The sequence below is a fragment of the Pantherophis guttatus genome, chromosome 6 (assembly GCF_059756535.1).
Source record: "Pantherophis guttatus breed Tessera chromosome 6, ASM5975653v1, whole genome shotgun sequence".
NCBI classification, from domain to species: domain Eukaryota; kingdom Metazoa; phylum Chordata; class Lepidosauria; order Squamata; family Colubridae; genus Pantherophis; species Pantherophis guttatus.
In genome coordinates this window covers 73,437,210-73,465,127 of record NC_142068.1, presented here as the reverse complement: position 1 = coordinate 73,465,127, position 27,918 = coordinate 73,437,210, and the positions used below count along the sequence as shown (strand labels likewise).

The window sequence follows — 27,918 nt, the reverse complement described above, 5'->3', positions numbered from 1 at the left end:
TACACTTTTCAGCCAATAATTGCTCTCATTTTTTCCAATCAGCTCCCCAAAGAAAAGAGCAAATTTATAGCTCACAGTTGAACTGTGGGGACTTTAGTGCTCTCTGATCTTGGTTGTTTTCTTGCAGACATTTCATTACCAAACAAGATAACATCATCAGTACTAGTAGGGAGTGGGGTTTGGGCTCCGTTTATATACTAGTGGCTTGCCCTAATATTTGGTTTCACTTAACATACATAAAACAAGAAATAAAATAAAGGATGAAGGCAGTCTAGTCTTTCATTTTGAATGTTGAAGAGGATATTAGAATTTCTAGCATTCTAAGCCATTTTCTGCTGAAATAACACAAGTAGAAATATGGCATATTTATGCACAGAAACATTTAAAAATTGTTTCCTCATTCCAAAGATCTTGCCTACACTATTCCCTAGAAAGCAAGTGGGACAATATTATAGTAATATAATATTAAGTAAAATGAGTAAAATGTGGAAGTTCAAACTTGTGTGCATTTTATTATGAATTTTAGAATGGAGGACCTCCAACATCTGGAAAGAAATAATCAAATCTGATTCTAAGAAGTGAAGGAAAAAATAGATAAATAGATTGATATGATTTTTCTCTGTGTGTGGGTGTGGAATACTTTTGTTACTATGGTATACTTCAAACCATGATATTACTTAAATAAATAAGAATTCATGGATCTGACAGCCAAAGAGCAAAAATAAACTATGTATTTCTTTGTTGTGGTAACAATCTTTTTCTCCAGTGTAATAATAATATGAGACAATATCTGGTTTTAGTGTCATTGTCCCCAAAAAGAATGATGCAAATAAATAAATAAAAGGCTGAGTAGAAAAAGGAGAATTAAAGTAACGAGGAACTAATTCTTATAACAATGAACCATTATGGCCTTCATTCATTTAACACTGCTTTAATGGATATTTTTGAGATATGGTATGTTAGAAAATAGGCTGAATTTTCTCCTCTATACTGGACTAAAATATAGAAAATGAGAAGAGAGTAATGTAGGGTAGGGTAGGGTAGAGTAGAGTAGAGTAGAGTAGAGTAGAGTAGAGTAGAGTAGAGTAGAGTAGAGTAGAATATTCAAATATTCAATATTTAAATTGATATTTGAATATACAAATATCAATTTAAATATTTAAATATAAATTTTAATATTCAAATATCATTTTGAATTACTGAATCTTTATCTAATCTACATTCTTGGTACTAAAGAAGATGAAAATGTGAAAAACTAAGAAAAGTCTTTTTTTAAAAAAAAATGTTTGCCTACTAATTAACGCAGGCTTAGAGACAACCTAATTACATATTTCTTTAACTTGCACAACCAGCTTTATTTTTCCTCTTCCAACATTTTCAAAAATGTATAACATCAAAAGGCTAGGGAATACTTTCTTGGCCTTGGGGCAGAGATGAAGAAGTGTCAGTTTAGCAAAACTAAGAAAAGAATTGAAGAGAAAGTTTTAGTCTGAAATATTAGCATATTTTAGGCTTGGCAGGGAATCTCCAGCGGTTTGGTTCCTATAAACTCAGATGTATTTCCAGATTTCAAACATTAACTCCAACTGGAATTTTCCTTTATTTAATCCTGCAATGAGATGCCTTGAAAGGGTCTCAGTCAGCCTTTTGCCCCATTGTACAGTTACAGGATAATTTCCAAAGAATAGCATGATACTCTGGAAAAACAAAGCGATTTCTCAGCTGCTTTTTAGACTTATGTCCCTCAGGAAGTTCTGCCTCCTAAACTTGTTTTCAAGGAATGGTGTCTTGACAGAAAGGAGAATATGGGAATAATAAAATGCCTCTCGTGATACGACTATTCCTAGATTTTAAATAAATATGAAAATCTTTCTTCAAAATAAGACAAAGCCTATAGTGTAAGATATATTTTCTCAGTGTCTGTGGAGATTCTCAGTCATTCAGGTCATGGTTGTCCCAAAGGTGATTTTTCAAAAGGTACCGTAACTGGACTTTATTTTTCCTTGAAGATGTTTCAGTTCTTATCCAAGAAGCTTCTTGAGTTCTCAATATTTTCTCTGTTTTTTTTTTTTTAAACTTCCTCGCACAGTAATTATTAATATCAAAGCCATTTGACAGTGAAGTTCATTTCCACTAATAACACATCATATGTTTTTAAGGGGAAAAAAATCATTATAAAGTTTCTCAAGATTATATACTGTAGGTAGTCCTTGACTTATGACTAACCTCTTTAAGACCACTTGAAGCTACAATGGAAAACCCCCCCTCCAAAAAAAAGGATTTATGAGCCACTTTCAAACTTTTGATATCAGCCTCCCCCCACACCCGGTCACATGACTGTATTTTGGGCATTCAGCAACTAGCCCAATTTTATAGGCCTTTGCGGTACCCCATGGTCATATGACAATTTACAATGGTTTTGCCAGGAAGTGGTATTTATTTCCAGTTTCCCACAAAAAAATGCCATAATGAACAATGGGGTCACAACTGCTGCTATTTTTATTTAACTACCACCACAAAAAAGTTGGTAGAAATGGTTTTGGTCAAATGATGGCCTGTTTTGTGACCATTACTGCTTACTTCTATAATTGTCAGACTCAATTACAGTTGTAAATCAAGGACTACCTGTACTGTACTATATCTTACTTTTCAGTTACAAAACATCTCAGTGAAAACTCAGTGATTACACCACAGTGTCTTTGTGGCCTCCTAAGGAGATATGAGATTGTCCGTGAAGGGGCTTCAACTGCATGACTGTAGAAGATTTTGTATGTGTTATGGCTGCCATCTTGAGGAGAATTTTCTATCCCCTGTGTCTCTACAGATCACCTTTACTCAGAAAATAGCCTTAGTTGAAATCAGTAAAACCTATTCAATGAACACATGTTTAATTTTTCCAACAAAAATTTCTGGTTCAGTAAAAATAAGACTAAAAATAATGCCTTGTACTGCATCTTGGTGCCACCATAATACTGAAAAAGATGTCAGTGAATGTCCATATTTTCATTTCGTTCACATCTTCTGTTTTTTTCCTATGTTTTCTGATTTTAAGCAAGCCATTCTTTACCCAAACTATAATTGCTTGCAAATCAAGAGAGTGGAAATCACATTTAAAAAAAAAAATCCTTTAAACCTTTTGCCAAAGTTTTCCAAAATATGTTGTGTGTGAGTGAGGAGAAGCATATGAATTAAAATGAAAGACACAGAAATCAAGATGGCAGCACAATGTGATCTAAGCACAATTTCAATTGTGCCACTGCTGCCACAATCTTGATCCTTGCTACCAAGACCAGCGGGACTCGGATTATTCCCCTCCCCATGTGACACAACAGGATGTTGATGGTAAGGTGAGGGGAAATATTTTAAGGAAATGCCCATGGAAAAGGAATCTCTCCAACCAGTTCCATTGAATAGGAGTGTTTAGACTAGACTAGACTAGACTAGACTAGACTAGACTAGACTAGAATAGAATAGAATAGAATAGAATAGAATAGAATAGAATAGAATAGAATAGAATAGAATAGAATAGAATAGAATAGAATAGAATAACAGAGTTGGAAGGGATCTTGGAGGTCTTCTAGTCCAACCCCCTGCCCAGGCAGGAAACCCTACCCCACTTCAGACAAATGGTTATCCAACATCTTTTTAAAAATTTCCACTGTTGGAGCATTCACAACTTCTGCAGACAAGTAGTTCCACTGATTAATTGTTCTAACTGTCAGGAAATTTCTCCTTAGTTCTAAGTTGCTTCTCTCCTTGATTAGTTTCCACCCATTGCTTCTTGTTCTACCCTCAGGTGCTTTGAAGAATAGTTTGACTCCCTCTTCTTTGTGGCAACCCCTGAAATATTGGAACACTGCTATCATATCTCCCCTAGTCCTTCTTTTCATCAAACTAGACATACCCAGTTCCTGCAACCATTCTTCATATGTTTTAGCCTCCAGTCCCCTAATCATCTTTGTTGCTCTTCTCTGCACTCTTTCTAGAGTCTCAACATCTTTTTTACATCGTGTTGATTTAAGCTACTGATTGAAAACAATGTTATAATTGTTAGATAGAAACTGAGTAGTTTTATATAATTCTTTAGTTCCATGCTATTTTAGTTCATATTTAGCTGCTTTTTTCTACAGATTAAACTTGGAAAAGAAGCCTGGTATTCATTGCACCTTCTCACCTATCTAGCAACTCTAATTCATAAAGATGATACCAACCACCTTGGTATCTCAAGAACCTATAGCTGTCTTAAACTAAAGGTATCCATTATGGATCATGATAAGGGCAGCAAGTTAGGGGAAAAGTCATGCCATATTTGGTGATGGTTGCTTAACCCACTAATAAAAAAAGGTTCATCCAGGATGAAACCTTTATTATTTTGTCTAATGTTTTTGGCCAGGTCTTCAGGTATCCTTCCTGAAGAAGGGATTCCACTGATTTCTGTGTGTTTGTATATGTGTGTCTGTCTGTCTGTCTGTCTGTCTCTCTCTCTCTCTCTCTCTCTCTCTCTCTGTGTGTGTGTGTGTGTGTGTGTGTGTATACACACACACACATACATACATTGTGTGTATGCATGCATATATGCAGATTTTCAGAATATCTGTGTGTTGAGTGAAATTTATTTGCCAATGGCATGGTGTGTGTTTTTTCATTCTCAGTACTAGGACAAAGGTACTATCAGAATTTTTTTTAAAAAAATACTTACATTATCCATTATCCTTCATGAGTACAAAAAAGAGGGATAGCTTCTGAGACATTGTGACTTCCTAAAATAAATTTAAAAGGCCCTCATCTCATTTTGTACTTTATGCCATGTTTCATCTGAATTACAATAAGCACAGATAGGCTATAAAAACTGTAGAAACTGAGATTTGTAGATAAATTGCTTATAAAATTTTAAAGAGAGGGTATTACAACTCCCTGAAGGACATTTCACTTTCTTAATTAGTATAAATGGCATTCAGTACATGCAAGCATTATGTAAGAGAAGGTTTTCCACTTTTCATTACACCTGAATTGTTCAGTTTAATCGACATTACTTACTTTGACTCATGTAACACAGAGCCTAATTGCAATGGTACACCAGTTTAGCTCTTTTTATTGTATTCATGGTTGGTAACCTCATCTTTGAACAGTTGGAGCAATTTTGCTCTAAAGCAATATAATCGCTTTTCACATTTTCAACATCATGATTCCAATAGATCTGTTCCAGAACTATTTTATACTCTTTTGTTCTATTGTTCCTGGTTTTTAAAAATTATCCATCGTCTCCACTGCTGTTTGAGATGATCAGCGTGCTTTTATTATGAAGCTGTGTCTATCATCACAGATGGCACACTGTAAACAACTCTACTGCCGTTGGTCAATTAGAATGAAAATCAGATCAAAGAAACCACAGAGAGGGCAGGTAGGGGATGAAATGTTCAAAAGGAACCACAGTGGGGAAATAAAAAGCTGGAGGGGAGGGGAAAAGACTATTATTACCTTTTAATATCGATTCCACCTTTAAAAAAAAAGAATAGAGATTAACTTGATCTTGCTTTCTTCTCTTGCTTTGTTCTCTTGACACTGAAGATTTCTGGATGGCAAGCTTCTGGATATCAATAAAGAATTTCAACCATACCTTGGGCAAGGAGGACGTATTTTGGAAATACGAACACCAGATGTGGTGGCCAATGTCAAAAAGCAGGCACAAGCTGTGGGCTACACCGAAGGAGCTTTGTTGGCCCTGGCTGTCATCATTATCCTTTGCTGCATGCCTGCTATTTTAATAGTTATGGTCAGCTACAGACAGTAAGTATACAGGAGCCCTTTACTCTGGTTTGCTTAGCACTTGTTATGTAGCAAAGATGGAAGTAGAAGGATTCAACAGAAGGTACTCATTGCTGAAACCCACAAACCTTATAGAGTTGTTTTAAAAGAATGACTGAGATGTTGGTTATCCTTGCACAGAATCACTTATGACTCTAGTATTATCATGTGAGATCTCTTACAGCAACTTTCATGAGATCTTGAGGGATTTGATGTAATTAAAAAAGTAATTGCCAACCCAAGTCATGTATGAGATAGAACTCTTGTTTTCAGCCGTGGCTCTTTTCAGTGAGCATCAATTATTCACATTCAATATAAACAGATCTTATTAGGGGTTTTTTCCCATTCCTTATACAGGTTGTTCTCCGTTTATGATGGCAATTGGGACTGGAATTGCTGTCACTAAATGATGGGGTGCAACATCATGTGAATTTGCTGCTTTGCAGTGGCAGTTCTCAGCAATCCCAGTTGCTATCATTAAGTGAGAACTTCCAACTTCCTGCCAGTTTCCCTGTTGACTTTGCTTGTGGGAAGCCAGCAAGAAACATCAAAAATCATGTAACTGCAGCTAAGTGTTGAGTGTCCAAATCACAATCGTATAACTGCAGGCACTCCGCAATGTTGAGAACTTAGAGGTTTCCTTGTGCAGCATTGTCACAAGTTTGAATAGTCGCTGAACAAACGGATATTAGCTGAGGACAAGGGCTCTTGAGTTATTTTGTTCAGTATGATATGCAATCATGATTGTGATTACTGAACTTCACTTATTTCAATGGATTATGTTTATTTGGTTGATTCAAGCCATATTCAAGGCAAATTTCCTTCCAGTTTCTCTTCTTCCTTATTATGCCTCTTTGCATATGTTTACTTCAAAGGCATAAATATGATTGCTCTGTTAATGTAAAGACAGTATCTTAACTTAACTTTTGGGAATTATCTAGTCATAAGAACAGAATACAGAGAAATTAAACATGCAAGTGTTTCTAGTGAACGGTTGTTTATTAGAAGTAAGAAAAGGAGAACAATTCCATGTGACAAGCACTGCAAAGGATTGAGCAAGATTTGAAATATGGCAGGATATACACTGAACTATCTCTCCCACCTGGCATAGGCAGGCCTTACCACAAATGGGACCAAAATTTAAGTCATTGGGTGAAGAAATCATCACATGTTCACTTCATTCAATTACCGCAATCCCAGCACTCCCAGTTCCCATTGTTAAGCTATCTCACAGGTCATTGAGTAGACAGTATGATAGTAAGTACACAGGGTGATTCAGTTTGGGGCAGGCTGACCACAAACTTGGGAGGGGCATGCTGTGGGCAAGTCTCAAACCCATTCAGGGTTTGAAAATCCTTTGCTTTGATTTGAAAATGCTTTGATGTCTCTGGGAGGATTTTCAGCTATAGAGTAGAGAGAAGTGTCTACAGCATCCCCAACTCTCACAGCTTGTGTTGATTCTCCCAGGGCCTCCTCCATCCTATGAGGTGCTTCTCTGAAGCACCTAACACCCTTAACGTACTGCACTGTTTCTCCGCTCTGATGGGATTTCAGCAGGGAGGATTTCAGCTCCAGAGTTCTCCACAGCACCCAACCCCAACTCATGCTGCCCTCCCAGAGCCTCCCACGTTTCCTGAGACACATTGCACTCTTACCATACTGCGTCTCTGCTCTGCTTGGATTTTGGCAGGGAGGATTTTCAGGCCCTCTATGCTCCAGAGCTGAAAATTGTCTCTGCTGAAATCCAACCAGGAAGGTGAGGCAGCACGGTGCCTCAGCAGGATAGGAGAGGTCCTGGGAGGCCTGGTGCATGTGTTTATTTGTTTATTACATATGATTTGGGGGGAAGATCTGTGGACAAGCCTCTCCACTTCATGACTCATCAGTGACCTTTTTCAGCCAGCCCTCAGAAATTAAAGAGCATCCTTTTGGCAGGTGGCAACAGTTTGTGATTTTTACTGGTTTCCCCGTTGATTTTCTGGTGAAGCCAGCAGGGAAGTTTGCAAATGCCAATCACATGATTGTAGGGCAATTGGCAATCAGTCATAAGTGCAAATGGATTGCCAAGTACCCAGATTGCTATCATATGACTGCGAAGATGCTGCAAGGGCTGTGACTTCAGGCACAAGTTCTAAGTCCCCTTTTTCAGTTCCATTGTAATTTTCAGCATTCACTAAATTAATGAACATTAGTCAAGGACTATATAGAGCGGGGTGTCAAACTGGCAGCCTGCAGACCGAATGCAGACCCCGCAAGTTTGAAACCCATGATGTAGAGACTGTTGTTTATCTCTTATGACTGATGTTCTGGTGTAACAATAAAGATTCAGTTCCTAGCCAAGTTCATCTATGCGTCTATGGAACTGTTGCTTAGTAGATATTTGTATTAGAAAGCCTAACAATAAAGAGGCCCACTAGAACATAAAGCTAGCTTTGACTACACATAGCTTACTCGCTAGCTATAGTTGCAAACCAGCAGGGGTGAGATTCTACTGGTTCGAACCGGTTCGGATGAACAGGTTCGCTCTAACGATAAGGTGGGCCGCCCCCCCCGCCGCCCCTGCACTTTACTTACCTTTATTGTCTCAGCTGATTGGCACGGCAGAGCGGATTGGCACACCTCAGCTGTGTTACTCCCAAGTGGTAACACAGAAGGTTAGTATTTGTAAAACTGCACGTACACGCAAAGTGCACGATCACCGAACCGGTTGTTATCCCACCACTGCAAACCAGCATGTAATCAGTTTAGCTATAGAGAACTGTTTTCATCCCATGCTGACTTTCTTATATGGGAGAAAGGTTTTGACAAGCCCTGTTCTGACTCAGCTCATTATGTTATTTTTGAAGCATTGCCATTATAACTAGTAGTACTTCTGCAAGATTTTTCTTTAATTCAAATATCTAAAGTAATTCATAATGACTACCTGAAGGGGAAAAAAAACGAAGTGAAGGAAGATTTTTTTTCAAAGGAATGTCAAAATCCTGAAAATACTACTATTCTTCTATGGCCTGACCTAAATAATTTAGGAGATATGTTTATTTTTATTTTTCTATAGCTTTTCTTATGCCTTAATTGGCAGCTATAAATGCTAGCAAAATAACAGATGAAGTCTGTTACGTAGTGGAAAAATTATACTTGAATGAACATACCTATCATTATTGGTGCCCATAAAATGGAAGCACAATTTGTTTTAACACTCAATGAACTTTTCCAGATTATTAAAAAAAAAGCTTTAAAGTTAAATGAATTTTCAATTACTTATTTGCTCATGGGAATTATTATTGTAGCATTGTAGGAAAATAATAAAAAGAAAACATATTGTTATTTCCTATGTAGCAGTACCTTTGAAGTTTCAAGTCTACACACAAAGAAAATAATAATTATGAGCCAAAGATAAATGAATTTATAATGGGCAAGTGATATATTTACTACTTAATGTTTTTCAATGTTTTATTTGTCCACTGCCCAGAATCCCTCGAGGAGGGAAATGGATGGTTTTAAAATGTAATAAATGAATAATTCATAATAGACATATAGAATAAAAACTCAGAGATATCCCATTATTCTAAAATTGTCTAAAATTGTCTGATTTAAAATCTGAAAGAAAAATGCAAGTACAGATTTGTGTACAATTTGTATCTACTAAAATATATGTACATGGAGATATAAATGTAAGTGAATGAATGACTGAATGACTATTATGGCCAACCGCCAGAAACACAAAGTATAATTGAAAAGAATTTAAAAATTAAAATTAATTATATAAGAAATACAAGTAATTGTAATAGTTGATATATGAAGTATGTTGTAACTGTGGGAGTCTTTCCACTATTCAGTGTTCAATTTTTTACTCCTGCTGCATAATATTACAATTTGAAAAAAAACTTAAATGTATATTTAGGTGTGAACATTTTAATAAAACTATGGTAGATTACTGCCAAGAATATAGGTTCAGGTGGATTCTGCTCACTCTGCAATTCATGGTCAACCTCCAGGCCTTGTCCACAGAGAATAACTTCCATATGCAGGATTTTCAGATAAAGAATTGAAGTGACTAGCTACAGTATTATCAAGCAAGGTAAAATACTACACTGGCAGACAGACAGAAGAAGCACATGCCTATTCTATTTGTCCCTGAGGCCAGACTATTTGGTTTATTTATTTATTTATTTATTTATTAAAATTTTATTAAAATTTCACAAAAAATTATCCTGGCTGGCACATAAGCAAAAGAGGGGAAAAAAGTATAAAAGCAAACACAGTCACAAATGGACATACACAAGATCTGATCAGCAACACAGCCACCTCCCCTGAGACACCCCTCCCCCCCAGGCCTGAGGAGGGACTTCCAGAAAATAAAGCCCACCTCCACCTTCCGAGACCTCTAGCATGCCTCTCTTGCCAGATTTGATTGGATGAGCAGATGTAATGAGGGAAAGAAGGTCCTTCAAATAACCCAGCCCCATGCCATGGAGGGTTTGAAAAATCAAAAACAGTACTGGGAAAGAAAGGAAAGGAGTCGCTATGGATTGTACTCTGCTAGTCATTTTTTTATTATTATTTATTTGATTTATATGCCGCCCTTCTCTGGAGACTCAGGGCGGCTTACAATGCATTAAGCAATAGCCTTCATACTTTTGTATATTTATACAAAGTCAGTTTATTGCCCCCACAAACTGGGTCCTCATTTTATCTACCTTAGAAAGGATGGAAGGCTGAGTCAACCTTGAGCCTGGTGAGATTCGAACTTACAGTAATTGCAGACAGCTGGTGTTAATCACAATGTTTTTAGTCTGCTGAGCCACCAGGCCCACTAGTCATTGCTGACTATAGGGGCAGCACTCCCTATAGAGTGCCATCTGAAGACATTTCAGTGGTCATGTGGCCAGCATGATGTCACAGAGTGCCTTTTCCTCCCCACCAAAGTGGTACCTATTTATCTACTTGCATTCGCATGTTTTCGAACATGTGGGCAGGAGCTAAGCAAAGACGGGCACTTACCCCATTGTGTGATGCTTGGGTCTCAAACCCAGGTTGTTGGTTTTTCAGCCGACAAGCTCAGGATCTTTAATTAATCACACCAACCTGGCAATAATGTTAATACGATCAGTGTAATTTATTCTTTCAGATGGAAGAGGTTTTCTTTTTTACTCCTTTATTAAGAGTTAGCTGGTGTTAGTTTTAATCTACTAAACGTGCATAAATCCATATTATAAATTTCTGCATTGTTTTTAGCTTGCCCATAGAAGATATATTATTCTATGGTTCTTCCAAAGGAAGGAAGTTTTTTGTAAGATGGTAGTTGGATAGCAGTTATCACAAACTTAATTGCAACTAAGTAGCTATTTTTTATTAAAGGTCGCCTAATTAAAGAGATCCTATTAATTTATTAAAATATCTCTAATGGGTAAGTCAAAACAGTTAAAGATTGAGGAGGCAGCCCTAAAAATATGTAGCCTATAAATTTATAAGAATTTTCTGAATTATTTTTTATGTGAATCTCACTGTTTATTCTCTTATTTCTGTTTTACCATTCTGCATTACAAAACAGATTTAAAGAGTAAGTATTTTATTTTTAAACTTTATTTGCCTTGTGTATGAATATGCAATGGTTTAGCTTTTGTTTGGGTACAATGATTTCAGAAAGAAGGATATATGTGTATCAGTAGGACAGTACATAATGATTGAAAACTGTCAAGCTTTCCCCAAATAAGGTTATAAGATTAGAAGTGTACTAAACATCTTAGGTTATTTTGCCACCTCATCTAAGTGATGTGTCCCCTTTACAGGTTTTAATATCTAAGGTGATTTAATTCTACAGAAAAAAGCTACCTAAATTGTAAAATTAAGATTGATCAGATTATATTCACAGTGTAAAATGTGTAAATAAATTTCATTTAAATAAACACTTCATTGAAAATGCACTTGAAACACAAGTGTTTGTGCTAATAATAAAAAAAGTCATTTTATGTGAAAGGTAGAATCATAAACCTGACTAGGGAGACAAGTGGAAAACAAGGTCTAATTGTATATTGATTTAAAATTCCAGAATATAGGTAAATTTGTTATTTCAGTAGTAAACCTTGAGATATTTATCTATTCTATAATCCCAGCCCTTTTTCTTTCTTTGGCATTGATTAAGAAAATGGGAGGTAAATTTATAGTTTTAAATATACCAGTTATTAATTTTAGAGAACTGGAGTTCATTTCCAGAACTTTCTACTCAATCATGAACAAAAACACTGCTACAATATTCCATTGTAAGAGAAACTGAGTATATCTGCATCAAGAAGCCAAATTTTATTCTGTTTGCGGTATTTTCAAATGCTTAGTGTTAGCATCAATTACCAGGTGAAAAGCTCTAATGAATTCTCCACATGACTATTTCTACCAATGTGGGCTTGTTAGAAACATTCTTTGATTCCCTTCAAATCTCATCACTTCTTCCCCATATGATTTCACCAAAGGAGACAAGCTGAATGTGCAAAGACAGCACGCATCCAGATGGCCTTACCAGCTGGCAAATCAGCAAGCATCCCTGCCAATAATCTCTACGAAGAACTGGGTGACAGCACCATGTAAGTTTTCAATGAAATTTAAAATGCTAATAACGCAGGGCATAATTTTGAGACTTTAGAAATTACAGTCATCATGGCTAAGCAAATTAATATATAATCTCCTAAATATCAACTGCATGTTGGTGAACATCACGGGGGAATAGTGCATTTATTGAAAGAGGATAAAGAAATTGTAATTGTGTAAGCAGAAGCATATAGGTAAATTTTGGAACACATAAGAGAATTGAGACAAGCATTACTGTCAATGTGGTATACCAAGTGGAAAATCATCTATCTACGTACTAAATATATTTCAGAAACTTTTTATAGATTTTTTAAAAACATATTTTAAAGTATGCAAATTTATTTTTTGATATCACAGAATTAGGTAATTGGTCGGGTCCAGCGTGTATCTCCCTGTACAAGTGGATTCTGTTTAAAGCATTGGGAAGCATATGTGCCTAAGTGTGCAAAATGTTAAAAGGCTGACAGAATCAATGTATTTCTACTAATTTCTCCCAAAATTGAAATGGGTGGGAGAGAAAAGTGAATAGGTTATACTGATGTTAACATTTCTTCCTAGGCACTCCAGAGGAGACCAGATTTCATCAATCTAAGAAAATAGTATACAGTAGGCCTCATTAAGATTGGGCTTTGAATGGTGTATATCTAGACCACGCGTGTCAAACTCGTGGCATCACATTGACATTACATGATGTTTCACAACATTTTTTCCCTTCCTGGAACTGGATTGGGTGTGGCCTGCATGTGACACATCCGGCCCGCGGGCCGCGAGTTTGACAACCCTGACCTAGATGATTAAGATGATTAGACATTTGTTTGATTAATCATCACCATCATATAGCCAAGACTTTGAGACTTTGCCCAAAGCTAGTGTTATTCAAATTCTGATAAAATGTCTTGAATACAAAGTTATTCTGGTAGTTGGAAAATTATGTCAAGATGTTGAAATACCACATATAAATAGGAAGGAGTACATAAAGCAAAATTCAAACTTTTGCATGCAACGTGAGCCAAAAAAAGCCAAATATTCCATGGGTGGAAACTTGAATAGTATTTTCAATATTTACTAAAACTTTATACTCAAAGCATAGATTCCAGCTGAGCATTAATCAAGCTCTATTGGTTGATAGAGCTCTATCAGGCTGCCTCAGGAAATGGATAGAGCTGCCTTTAGTAATTGGACTTTTTAATAAATCCATTGAAGGGATGGATACAGAAAATATACAGAAACTCTTTTGATTAAAATATGTTTGCTTAAATGCACCATAGCAAAACAATCTTTAACAATCCTTTTGCAAAATCACATATCATTTTAGTATGGATTTCACCATGCATTTGAACTGTTTAATGCCAATACTTAATAATTCCTGAAAATTTAAGCAATAAGTACTCTGAAGACAATATCTCTTTTCTTTTACTTTTCTAATTTCTTTGGGGATCTCATTCGGTTTTCAGTTAAAATCTGTGTTGTGAATTACACAAAGCTTCTACAGATAGCATTTTGAAATTAAATTCATTTTTCATTTTCTTTTCTTATTTGTCTTTGGACGTGTAGGCATCAGTAAGTAAACTTTCATAGTAGTGGCAAATATAGTAGCAAATTGAAACAGTTGTGTGGTTTTTTTAAAAAAAAAATACAATTATTTTATTTTTCCAGTATGCAGTATCTAGATTTTATGCACTACTCTCCAAAGGAAACTAGATATAAAAGATTAAAAGCAGTGTCACCAATAACTTCAGCAAATTCAGATTCAAGGCCCTTCAGATTATTGGGGTTAATGACATTTCTCCACAGTCAAAAACAAGTCACAATCCTAATGCCTTTCATTTATCAGAGGTCTCATTAACATCTGTAAAAATAATCTCAGTTAAACAACTTAAGTTTTGCAATTTTAGCTTAATTTTGTTCCTCATACCTGCAATTAAGCTATGCTAAATTGAGACTGACCAGAACAAGTAGAGGAGACGGAGACAAAAAAGAGAGACATAGTGGACCAACCACTGTTCCTAAAAGTATTTTCTTGGAAAACCGCTTAATGGACTAACTATGGTTTCCATTTTAAAAATTCTTTATGTCAGTGGCGGAATTCAAAATTTTTTACTACTGGTTCTGTGGGCGTGGCTTGGTCGGCGTGTGTAGCTTGGTGGGTATGGCAGGGGAAGGATACTGCAAAATCTCCATTCCCACCCCACTCCAGGGAAAGGATACTGCAAAATCCCCATTCCTTCCCCACTTCTAGGGGAAGGATATTGCAAAATCTCCATTCCCACCCCACTCTGGGGCCAACCAGAGGTGGTATTTGCCAGTTCTCCGAACTGCTCAAAATTTCTGCAACTGGTTCTCCAGAACCTGTCAGAACCTGCTGGATTTCACCCTGCTTTACGTCCTCACAGATGATCCAAAACTCGAAAGAACAATTAAAAAATAAGACATTTTTTGAAAAGGTTTAGACAGTCTTGAAGAATGGAATTAAACAAACAGAATAAAATTTATAGAGTTACAACAGGTGATAAAAAAAATGAAAAGCACATGTATAGGATTGGGGACCACTAACCTGGCAGGCAGTCGTAGATTTGAAAAGGATTGGAGTATTCTAATGGATCACAAGTTGAAAACACGAGTTGACAGGATGATGCAACTGCTAAAATGGCAAATGCCTGTTAGACAATACAGATAGTCCTCGAGTTACAACAGTTCATTTAGTGACCGTTCAACGTTACAGCGGCACTGAAAAAAGTGACTTATGAACATTTTTCACACTTGTGACCATTTCAGCATCCCCGTGGTCACATGATTAAATGTTTGGATGCTTGGCAACTGACTCACACTTATGACGGTTGCAGTGTCCCGGAGTCACGCGATCCCCTTTTGTGACCTTCTGACAAGCAAAGTCAATGGGGAAACCAGATTCACTTAACAACCATGTTGCTAATTTAAGAACTGCAGTGATTCACTTAACAAACGTGGCAAGAAAAGTCATAAAACGGAACAAACGCATTTAACAAATTTCTCACTTAACAAAATAGAATTTGGGCTCAATTGTGGTTGTAAGTTGAGGCCTACCTGTATTAACAAGAACAAGGGATCCATATCGTTAGAAGTCTCACTCTTGATTGGTCCTCATTTGGATATACTGACTCTAATTTGAAGTACTGCACACAGTGGTGAGATTCGACTGATTCAGGTTGTTAAATTACCCACTTCCTGCTATCAAAGTGGATCCTGGGCATTGTGCTGTGCTGCAATGGAGAAATGGGCAACAGAGTGGCCAGCATGAGAGAAGGAGAAGGACGTTTTCCCTCTTTCTTCTGTCTGCTCCTCCTCCTTCCCTCATGCCGGCCACTCCAGCACGAAGGAAGACGATGAGGGGACTAGAAACGAAATCATATAAGGAACAGTTAAAATGATTATATATATATTTAACCACCAGAACAGAAACTTGAGGGGAGGGTTTTTTTCCCCCCAGTCTTCACATGTCTAATAGTTGTTATATTTCCCTTCACTGGAGGTCATCAAAGAGATGGTTAGCCATCTGTCTGAAATGTGTTAGCATATCTTGGCACTTACCACGGGGATGGATCAGGTGACCAGAGGTCTCTTCCATCTCTATAATTCTATGAAAAACACAAGTTCAATTGGAATATGACCAAAAATATGCTTTCTGTAATGTTTTGTCCTTCCAGCAATATTAGCTATAAATAAATTGTTAGACAGAGAAATCTGATCCCATTTCAAATGTGGATTGCAGACTTACATCCTATAATATTTCAATTTGATTATTATACCCTCTCCCCCCAGTGAAGTAGTAAAATAACTTTCTGTGATTTAGTAGGTTAATTACATGTAGATTAATTGCCCTAGATCTAGATTCTTAGGTAACCTAGAAGGACATAAGACTTTTTATTCATTTTCTGTTTCATATTCACTGCATTCATATTGTTTTTCTCATGCATGCTTTCTCATTTGTGGTTTTCTTTTCTTTCAAGTCTTTTTCTTCTCTACCGTTTTCAACAAAGCAGGAGAACAAATATATTATTAGATGGAGGAGACCGTCAGAGAATTATTAGCAACTTTGCTTCTCGTGCAATTGAGGCCCACAAGCGGTCTAATATCAAAGGAACATTGAAAAATAATTTCCCCAAATCTGCAAGCAATGTTACATTATTATCTGATGAGACTCCCTTAACTATCCAAAACCCTCTGTACGCTGAGAGTGCACTGCATAGTTCCACTTCTGAGTTGTTACCCGAAAGCAAATATGCGGTGCCCCATTTCTTTCGTACAAAGTCAGCTTTGAAAAACGTTCTGCTGAGCGGCACTTTGAAAGACATTGAGCGGGCGTGGACTTTACCAAGCCAGCTTACCAAGAAAAATATTTTGCTCATTATGGACCCAATTCAGTGGGACCAGGAGAAAAACAGAGTAAAGAATGAAAGGGTTAGAATCCATCAAAGGAGATCTGACAGTCTAGTCTTGAAGACCAGCAATGTCACAAGGACATCAGTTAGAGAGAAAGCGAGGCAGTTTGAGCAACAGGCTCTGCAAGAAATGCAACAAATGAAATGCCAAGACAAGAAGAGTGGGCTTTCCCTCGCAAGTAGCATCTGTGCTCAAGAGGAAGAGAGAACAGTAGAACCAACTTCTGAGTGTCTTCTTCCCTCTTCAGGGTCTCCTGCACTTCCTTTTTCTTCTTTCCAAGCACGTTCTGAGGCGACTGAACTCAGAACCTCAACAGCACCATCCATTGCCATCACTGACCATGACAATCCTGAACAGTTATCCCTTCTACCAAGCTGTACATCAACGCCTTCCCCTTTTAAGATCAAAATGTCTGACGATGAAACCAAAAGCATTCAAGACCTACCAGAACCTCCACTCCCACTTCCACCTCCTTCTCCATCCCCTCCGCTGCTGCCTCCTCCCTCATTATCACTCCCCTTCCCTCCCTTTCCAAGGCTTTCCTCACCCATTCAAAGCGCCCAACTTTTACATGTTACAAAATGTACCAAGTCGAGCTCCAAGCAAGCCACGGTGTCGTCGCAGGCTCGCGGGTCAGAGCCTTGCGATTCTTCCGGCAAGCAACTGAAGGGGATTCTTAAAAATATCCATAACTTAGCAGACATTGAAAAATCAGTGGCCAATATGTACGGTCAGATAAATAAAAATTACATTCTGCCTAAAGACATAGACAAGCCAAAGCCAATAACAGATACTGAAATTGTAGCTGAAATCGAGGAGTATAACCAACAGAATGGTAATTTAAGCAGTTTAGCGGAGGAACATGAAAAGCAATTCTCACCTCAGGCAACTTCACCATGAGAGTCCTGAGTGGTTTTATGCATGATGTATGTCGAGTGTATCATCCAACCCATACATCATACACCCGATCAGAATAATTTCTTTTTCTCTCTCCTTTCACTTCACAGTCTGCTAATCTCTAATGCTACTATTCTTGAGCTGATCCACGATCTCATCTTGGAATGGTTAATTAATTGTTCATTTCTTAGTTTGCCCAGGTCTATGTCAAAGGGGAAAACGCGACATTACAATTCTAAGAGCCATGAGTGCATTTTAGCACAGTTAGGATAGCTAAATAGCAAAGGGGATATTTTATTTGGTCAAAACCAGTGGTGAAATCCATTTTCTTTTTACTACCGGTTCTGTGGGCGTGGCTTGGTGGGCGTGGCAGGGGAAGGATACTGCAAAATCTCTATTCCCATCCCACTCTGGGGCCAGCCAGAGGTGGTATTTGCCGGTTCTCCAAACTGCTCAAAATTTCCGCTACCAGTTCTCCAGAATCTGCTGGATTTCACCCCTGGTTAAAACGGATTGTCTCTGGAGAACAACTATCCATGAATAAAGGAGAATATTTGTAGCTCAGGGTTGAAAGGAGGGATCCTAGTTGCTCTCTGAGCCTGGTTGTTTTCTTGGCAGATGTTTCATTCTGCAAACGAAGTAACATCATTAATGCTACTAGCACTGACAATGTTACCTAGTTTGAGTAATGAAACGTCTCCAAGAAAACAGCCAAGTTCAGAGAGCAACTCTTATGGTCTGTAGGAAGGGAATATATGGTTAAGTTCTCTAGTTAACCTTAACTTTTCACTGAAAAGCATGGTTGGATGTCATCAGAAAACAAACGATAACCACAACAAATGGATTTGGCAAAAAGAAAAAAAAATGCAATTATTGCAATAATATAATCATTTTTTCCCCTGTAAACTGGAGTGCTTTGTGCCATGGCAACAGGTTTGTAGTTTTGATGATTTTTCTATTTATAATTCTCCCTGTTATCCCAGCATGCCTTTTATTACTTCTTTATATACTGATACTGCATATTCTAAGTCTTAACTTTTGTAATATATTTTCTGTAAAAATCCTTTTTTAAAAAAAAAAAATGCTATTAAAAATACTTTTCTCTCTACTGCATATGCTACCTGGCTAAGCATATTTCTTTTATCATTTTTTTTCAGCTTGTCAAAACTAATAAACGATCTGAATAATTACTTACAAAAAAGAAGAAATTATAAGCGCACGAATTTCCCAAAAGCCCACACTTAGCAAGATTGTGGATCTTAAGCCCTCTAAACAAAAACTATTCGCAGGATTAACATTCTATTTTTATTAAATTAACTGCTGGTTCTAGTGGAAGTAGGTTTGTTCACAGTGGAAGTGGGTTGGGGGGGGTGTAGGAAGTATTTGAAGCCAAGGGCTAAAGAGGGGGGGTAGGAAGTATTTGAAGCCAAGCTAAAGTAATATACAGGTAATCCTAAATTTACAACCACAATTGAGCCCAAAATTTCTGTCGCTAAGAAAATCAGTTGTTAAATGAGTTTTGCCCCGTTATACCACCTTTCTTGTCACAATTGTTAAGTTGAATCACTGCAGTTGTTAAGTTAGTAACACAATTGCTAAGTGAATCTGGATTTCCCATTGACTTTGCTTGTCAGAAGGTCGCAAAAGGTGATCACATGACCCCGGGACATAGCAATGGTCATAAATATGAACCAGTTGCCAAGGGTCTGAATTTTGGTCACGTGACCATGGGAATGCTGCAACGGTTGTAAGTATGAAAAATGGTCATAAGCAGTGGTGGGATTAAGCCAGTTCACACCACTTCGGGACAACCGGTTGTTAATTTTTGGAGCAGTTTGGCAAACTGGTTGCTGGAAGAAATCATTAGGGCAGAGAACCGGTTGTTAAATTACTTAAATCCCACCACTGGTCATAAATCACTTTTTTCAGTGCCTTTGTAACTTTGAATGGTTACTAAACAAATTGTTGTAAATTGAGGGCTACCTGTACTGCAGAAGATCCAGCTTCAAATCTTTTGTCATTTTTGTTAGGTTCAAAACAATCTTGAAGGGAAGGTGCTATCATTATTTTTGAGAAGTAGATTTGTGGAAAAAAGAGATAAATAATTGTTTTGTTTCCTTCCCCACATACACAGTCATGAGTAAATAAAATGTCAAAGATATATATATATATAAGCTTATATTGACCACAAATAAAAAAAGGAGGACACTTGGAATGGAAGTTGGAGCTTGATGGCAGCAGTAGCTCAAAATAACTGGAGACATTGTATTTATTTTTTCCTCTATGGCTTAGCAAATGGGTTGATTCCATGAAGAAAACTGATGTACAAAAAAGGTTAAGCATTTTTCCCAGTTCTCCAATAGAACCCTTTGAGAGCACTATGGTCCCAATATAATAAAAAAAAATATATCTATTTCGTGACATCAACTTTGTGTCCTTAGCTCACTATTTTTTTTTCCCCATCCCCTCCGATTCTTAATTTAGAAACATCCTAGGCCTATTTCAGAAATATTAATAATTAATGTTTGCAAACCCAGGCATTTGAGGTTGACATTAAAAGCTTAGAATCCATTTTCTCAGCTAACATTATCCATCACCAACAGGTAAGAAATCATAAACATCCTGTCTCAAAATAGCTGGTTTCTCTTTGCAGTTGGCTTTTTCTTTAGTGACATAAGAATGGATAACATGCTCGAAAGTTAGTTCTCCAAAACCCACGTACTGTGAACTTCATCACCTGAGTTCTGCTGTTACACTAGAAATCATCTGTGCCTAAGAAAATTCATCTTCATTCCTGTATAGGTTTGCCTGTTCCACATATAACCACTGATAGTTGTTTGGCTTTCTTCTGTATAGTTACATATGTAGATATTCATTCATTCATTCATGCATGCATGCATTCATTCATTCACTCACTCACTCACTCATTCAACATACCAATGTATATGGCTGCCATTATAAGTAACTCAGGGAGGACGACTAACGAGTATAAAAACAGAAATTTTTTAAAAATATTTTTTAAAAACAATAAGGTAAAGGTAAAAGTTCCCCTTGCACATATGTGCTAGTCGTTCCCGACTCTAGGGAGTGGTGCTCATCTCATTTCAAAGCCAAAGAGCCAGCGCTGTCCAAAGACGTCTCCGTGGTCATGTGGCCGGCATGACTAAACATCAAAGGCGCACGGAACGCTGTTACCTTCCCACCAAAGGTGGTCCCTATTTTTCTACTTGCATTTTTTATGTGCTTTCGAACTGCTAGGTTGGCAGAAGCTGGGACAAATAACAGGAGCTCACCCAATTATGCGGCACTAGGGATTCGAACCGCTGAACTGCCGACCTTTCAATCTACAAGCTCAGTGTCTTAGCCACTTTTACCTTTACGTATTTGCTGCATATCTCGCTGTAGTGCTATGCAAGAGGGCTCCCAATAATAAAAAGGAAGAAAATGAGTGTAAAATAATAGAACAACAAAATAAATAATCAAAAAGAACACAACAAGAATACAACAATAGGATGACGAGACGGATGGGTGAAGAGCAGAAAGCAAGCAGGGGAGGTGGAGTCTGCCATCAATCCAGCAACATGGAATTCACCCATTTGGTTCCCAGGCCAACCAGCAGAGCCACATCTTCAGGCTCCTACAGAAAGATAGGAGAATAGGAGTGGATCTTATCTTACAGGGTAGCATGTTCCAAAGAGCAGGGGCTGCAGCAGAGAAGACTCTTCTGGATCCTGATAGTCAGAGCTCTTTGATCGACAGGATCCAAAGTAGGTGTTCTCTGCTGGCACGAGTAGGATAGGTTCATCAGGTCTTCAAGGTCTTTAAAGGTCATAAACAACACCTTGAACTGTACTAAAAAAGATTGGCTGGGTTTTTTTTAGTTCAGCTCAGAATTAGCTCCTGAGGTAATTCAGATAGACAGATTAGATGGATAGATCAATAGATAGATGATAGATAGATAGATAGATAGATAGATAGATAGATAGATAGATAGATACCGTGTTTCCCCGAAAATAAGACCCTGTCTTATATTTTTTAAAAAATAAGTGCTTGGCCTTATTGCCATGCGCTCAAAAGCCCGATTGGGCTTATTATCAGGGGATGTCTTATTTTGGGGAAAACAGGATAGATGATAGATAGATAGATAGATAGATAGATAGATAGATAGATAGATAGATAGACAGACAGAATGAATGAATGAATGAATGAATGAATGAATGAATGAATGAATGAATGAATGAATTCTTTATTTGCCAAATGTGATTGGACACACAAGGAATTTGTCTTGGCGCATATGCTCTCAGTGTACATAAAAAGAAAAGATACATTCATCAAGAATCATAAAGTACAACACTTAATGATAGTCATAGGGTACAAATAAACAATCAAATCATAGTAGGAAACAATCAATATAAATCATAAGGATACATTGATTACTCTGAAAAAATGATGATTTATTATTAAACTTGTATGCCACTCAACTCTCAAATGATTCCGGGCAGCTCACAACAAAGAAGTTACAATCAAATCTATAAAACATTAGAAATAAAGATAAAAGATGGCAACCACAATGAAGCAAGGAGCCTTCTTCTTCCTCTCAAACAGCCCGGTCTTCATGGATTTTCTAAACAACAGCAGAGCAAGAAACGTAAAAGTGCAGCTTTAATTTCCTCCTTTATTTGGTTTATAATTTGACTTTCTCTGTTTGTAAATATTGAGGGCAGCTTATTATAACAATATCTGTCCTAAGTGAGCCATTCTCCTTTTTCCTCTTTCAACTTAAGACATTTCCCCATGAGAGGGTTTAAAAAAAATGTGTATAATTTAATTTCAGCATTTAATTTCAACAAAATCATTTTTCACATACCAGTACACCCTAATCACACTTTCTGTTGCTTTTGGTTTTGCATTTTTATAATATTTTAAATTACTGGGTTTGGATATATACATAGACACTGCTTTTTGTTTAGTCAAAGATGCTTTCCCTATCTTACATGGAGAGATCTAAATGTTGAATCTTATACAATGAAAATGTAACATTTGAATGTCACTTCCTATGTTAGTGTATCTAAAGGGGGAAATATACTGTGCAAAGGGGGAAAGTATTAGTACAGCTTTATAAAACCCTAGTAAGACCATACCTGGAATATTGCAACCAATTTTGGTCACCATTTTGGAAAAAGCTTAGAGAAGAGCAACAAAGATGATCAAAGGCCTGGAGACTAAAATGTATGAAGAACAGCTGCAGGATTTGGGTTTCGCTAGTCTAAAGAAAAAAAGAATTAGGGGTGACATGATAGCAGTATTCCAGTATTTGAGGGGCTGCCACAAAGAAGAGGGGATCAAATTATTCTTCAAAGCACCAGAGGGTAGGACAGGAAACAATGGTTGGAATCTAATCAAAAAGAGAAGCAACCTGGAATTAACAAGAAACTTCCTAACAGTGAGGCCAATTCACCAGTGGAACAGTTTGCCTCCAGAAATTGTGGGTGCTCCATAACTGAATGTTTTTAAGAAGATTCTAGGCTAGTGATGGCTAACCTTTTCGGCACTGAGTGCTGAAACTGGAACGTGTGCATGTGCCGGAGTGCCGCAACCCAAAAGAGAGCAGCTGGCCTGTGCACATGTGTGTGATGACCCGCTGCTCTTCTGAGTGTGCACCGGACAGCTGGTCATGCGCGCATGCGCACCAGCCAGCTGGTCCCTTCTGGGTTCCGGTGTGTGCATGCTCGCCAACCAGCTGGTCTTCACACGAGGGGGTTGGACTACAAAATCTCTAAGGTCCCTCCCAGCTCATTCATTTTAAATCTAAAATTTAAAATGTGTTGAATGTTCGCCTTGAGACTTTGCACACAGCATAAGATTGACTAAGAATTCATCTCTTTCTACATGCTTCTATAATATACAATATGAATTTAGCCAATCTTATGCCTTCTGAAGCCATGGAGAAAACAGGTCCAATGCATAGCTTTTTTTAAGTCGGTTGTTATTAACCTTGAAGACCAATTCATGCACAGTCAGAGGTATAGTTGCTATTAACCTCAAGGACCCTTTCATGCATACACTCAGAGACGTGGAAGCATTGAAAAATATAGTCCTGTTAAGGCAGCTCACGGTACAAGGATTTCTGCAGCTTTGCTTAATCAGAGGCCCAGGAGGGAAATATCTCTACCGCATTGTACTGAGAGCCTCTGAAAAATATTATTCCACACCTAGAAGGCTTGAAAGAATCTGATTTGAAAGAAAAATGATCCTTCTACAGGATACTGGGAAACAAGGCTTATGTATCAAAAATTGAGATAGATAGTGTCTTTCAAGTTTCCACATTTTAAATAATCCAATCTTTATGTCCAAGCTAGAAGATAAACATAGTTCTAACTCTTCATTCTCTTCCTTGCTTTGAGTTTGATCTATGTTTTTGTTCTGTTGTAAGATATTTTCAATGAGGTTTGTCTGAGAAACAGGAAATCCTTTAAGTCAATGTAAGCAAAACAGCACAGACATGGAGAATTGAGCAACTGGCTTTATATATGCCTTCAAGAAGTACAAATATTTTCCCATCTGCTAGAAATCCAGGACATAATTGTGACATACATACATAGATACATATATAGATGCTTACAAAGATACATGAATAGAATAGAATAGAATAGAATAGAATAGAATAGAATAGAATAGAATAGAATAGAATAGAATAGAATAGAATAGAATAGAATAGAATTTTTTTATTGGCCAAGTGTGATTGGACACACAAGGAATTTGTCTTGGTGCATACGCTCTCAGTGTACATAAAAGAAAAAATTGTTCATCAAGAATCATAAGGTACAACACTTAATGATAGTCATAGGGTACAAATAAGCAATAAGAAAACAATATCAGTATAAATTGTAAGGATACAAGCAACAAAGTTATAAGTGGAAGGAGATGGTTGGTGGGAACAATGAGAAAATTAATAGTAGTGCAGACTTAGTCACTAGTTTGACAGTGTTGAGGGAATTATTTGTTTAGCAGACTGATGGCGTTTGAGAAAAAATTGTTCTTGTGTCTAGTTGTTCTGGTGTGCAGTGCTCTATAGCGTCATTTTGAGGGTAGGAGTTGAAACAGTTTATGTCCAGGATGTGAGGAATCTATAAATACATACATACATACATATATACATACATACATCTGGTTTCTCCCCAGTCACTAGAAAAGAGACTTACAAATCATAATGTCTTTGATTTTTCTTTCCTTCAATCCTCTAGATCAACTTTGGCCTAAGCAAAAAGTATGTCCCCAAACATGTACAAGGAACTAGAGTAATATAAGATTCATAAAAGCAACAAAGCCCCAAATCTCTCCAAGTCTGAATATTCTAGTTTCTTCCACTCCACTACTCCACCGTCCACTGTGGTTTTTGCACCTTTCAAAAAGTTACACATTGCAACTGCGCATTTGACAGAAAACATCCATTCACATTTCCATCAGAGTAATCAACATGGTTATTTTTTGTTTAAAGGCAGTTGTTCAAAAGTTTTTTTTTTATTTTTCAAATTTATAGCAATAGCACTTAGATGTATACACCGATTGTGGTGCTGCAATTGTTAGAATGCAGTATTGCATTAGTATTGAAAGCTAACTGCTCACTGCCAGGAGTTTGATCGTCACCAGCTCAAAGCTGACTCAGCCTTCTATCCTTCTGAAGTCAGTAAAATGAGGATCCAAATTATTGGGGGAAATATGTTGACTCTGTGAACTGCTTAGAGAGGGCTGTAAAAGCACTATGAAGCAGTATATAAATCTAAGTACTAGTGCTAGTGCTAGAATTTTGCAGCACTCTCTAAGCAATTTACAAAGTCAGAATATTGCCCCCAACAATCTGGGTCCTCATTTTACTGACTTCACAAGGATGGAAGTCTGAGTCAACCTTGAGCCTGGCAGTGGGCAGAGTCAGCCTGCAATATTGCATTATAACCACTGCATCGCCATGGCAAATTTATATAGCCACCCATCTCATATATATGACTGGGGCATCTTACAAAACAAATATAAAAACAACAAAAAAGAACAATACAAAAATCATATAGGGTCATATTTTTAAAATCATTAAACACACAATCCTATTCATCTTGAGTCTCCATGCCTGTTAGGTAAAGTAGGCCTCCAGTCCAGAGCCTAGAAAATCCAGAACATTTGGAACTAATCTGATTTCTGGGGGATGATGCTCAGATGCAGATGTCACAGCAGCAAATATTCTCCTCTAGGATCCTTGATGACACCCCTTAGTTGATGGGAAGCTTTCTTCTAGCTTTCTCCCACAACACTCCCTGGATTATATAACCTGCAATACTCCACCATTCCCAGACCAGATGGGTTGAATAGGTATAGTTGCATCTCCTCAGGTAACCCAGTTCCATGCCATGTAAGGCTTTATAGATCATGACCCAAGTAGATCATGACCCAAGCTTCAACTGAGCTGGAAGCAAACTGACAGCCAATGAATAGAATAGAATAGAATAGAATAGAATAGAATAGAATAGAATAGAATAGAATAGAATAGAATAGAATAGAATAGAATAGAATAGAATTTTTTATTGGCCAAGTGTGATTGGACACACAAGGAATTTGTCTTGGTGCATATGCTCTCAGTGTACATAAAAGAAAATGCAGCTTGCAGAGGAGATATACTATAACGTGCAGAACCTGGAACATGCATAAATGTCTACACTTTGGACAAGTTGTACATTCCGAAACTCTCCAAGAGCAGCTCCATGTAGAACACATTGCAGTAATCCATACAAGAGGTGTGACTAAAGCATGAGTGGCCATGTGTAAGATCTGGTGCAGAAATGGGTGCAACTGATACACAACTTGTTGTCTATGGACCCTCCTGGCCATGGCTGCCAGCCAAGAATTCAGTTCTGCATGAATCAATGTTTCACTGTATATACATTGTCCAAATTACAACAGTGACATTAAGAGATTCTGATTATTATTATTATGAAGATTGTTTACCCCTTTGTCTAAGAAATACTACATATTTGGAAGATGCAGGTCAACACTGAAGCAGTTATTTCTAAAACTAGTCTGTTTGATTGCATATGATTTTCACTTGATTATTTCATTAAAAAATAAAGCCATGTCCATCTGTTAAAAGAGCAGATTTACTTATTTTCATTTAAGCTAAAACTGAGAATAACCTTTAAATTCTATATTCCCAAGGGTAGCTCTTTCCAAAACCCCTGAACCCTCCTAATGCAACACCTAGAAAAGTGCAATTAGAAAGAAATCACCAGCAATTTCTAACTGAAAATGAACACAGTTTGAGAATACTCTTTTTACTTAGACCCAGCCCAGATGTGGAAATTATATGGAGTGGCCTATTCTGATACCATTTCTTTTCTTGAACTCTCAATTATCCTAGCTCTGCAAATTTTGGAAGAGGTATTGTTATAAAGTAATAGGATGCAGGAGCAGTAAGCTTAACTCTTACTAAAATTACCGTAAACTATAATATTCCTTTTTCCCACCAATTCTTCTGACATTTGAAATTTGAGGCTCATGCTTGTATCAAGGGTGGGGGGAGGCATATAAATAGACTGTATGCATGAAAGAAGAGATTGCTGAACTGAAATAGACTTTAAACTCCTTTCCTCTTCTTTTCCCAGTGAATTGTCTGTTTTTATTCCAATCAATGAGGCACGATGGCTCAGTGGTTAAAGACACTGAGCTTGTCAGCTGGAAAGCTGACAGCCCAGGTTCAAGAACTGTGTGCCATGCCACAGAGTGAGTGTTCCCATTATTTCCGCCACGATCATGCCTACCTAGCAGTTTGAAAGCATGCAAATGCAAGTAGGTAAATAGGTACCACTTTGACGGGAAGGTTCCGTGTGCCTCAGTAGTGGGTTTCAATTTCGGTCACTACCGGTTTGCTCGCAGGCGGGTGCGCACTCACACACGCGCACAACGCTTCTGTGCATGTGCAGAGGCATCCGGGCGGGTGGGCGGAGCCTCCTGCCACCGCCACTACCGGTTCACCCAATCCGGGGCGAATCGGTAGCAACCCACCATTGGCCTCAGTGTATAGTCATGCTGGCCACATGACCACAGAAACCTCTTCAGACCACACAGGCTCTCAGGTAATAAGCGGAGATGAGCACATCCCCCCCCCAGAGGGGAACAGGGGAAACTTTTACCTTTCCCTTATTCCAATCAAGCTATCAGATTCAAGTAGGA

At 37.6% G+C, this 27,918-nt stretch overlaps 1 protein-coding gene across 8 annotated transcripts in view; it reads left to right on the top strand.

Annotated features, from left to right (window-relative positions):
• PCDH15 (protocadherin related 15) overlaps positions 1-27,918 on the top strand; it is a 716,117-nt gene that overhangs the window by 672,674 nt on the left and 15,525 nt on the right. For 4 of the 8 annotated variants that reach the window (XM_060682277.2, XM_087871770.1, XM_060682276.2 and 1 more), the window contains 3 exons: positions 5,569-5,787; positions 12,273-12,383; positions 16,374-18,814. In XM_060682277.2, coding sequence (XP_060538260.2) covers positions 5,569-5,787; positions 12,273-12,383; positions 16,374-17,706 — 1,663 coding nt within the window. In that variant the 3' untranslated portion in view covers positions 17,707-18,814. Of the gene's footprint in view, positions 1-5,568; positions 5,788-12,272; positions 12,384-16,373; positions 18,815-27,918 lie in introns of those variants that run through there. The other 4 variants (XM_087871772.1, XM_060682279.2, XM_060682278.2 and 1 more) reach the window with 1 other exon arrangement.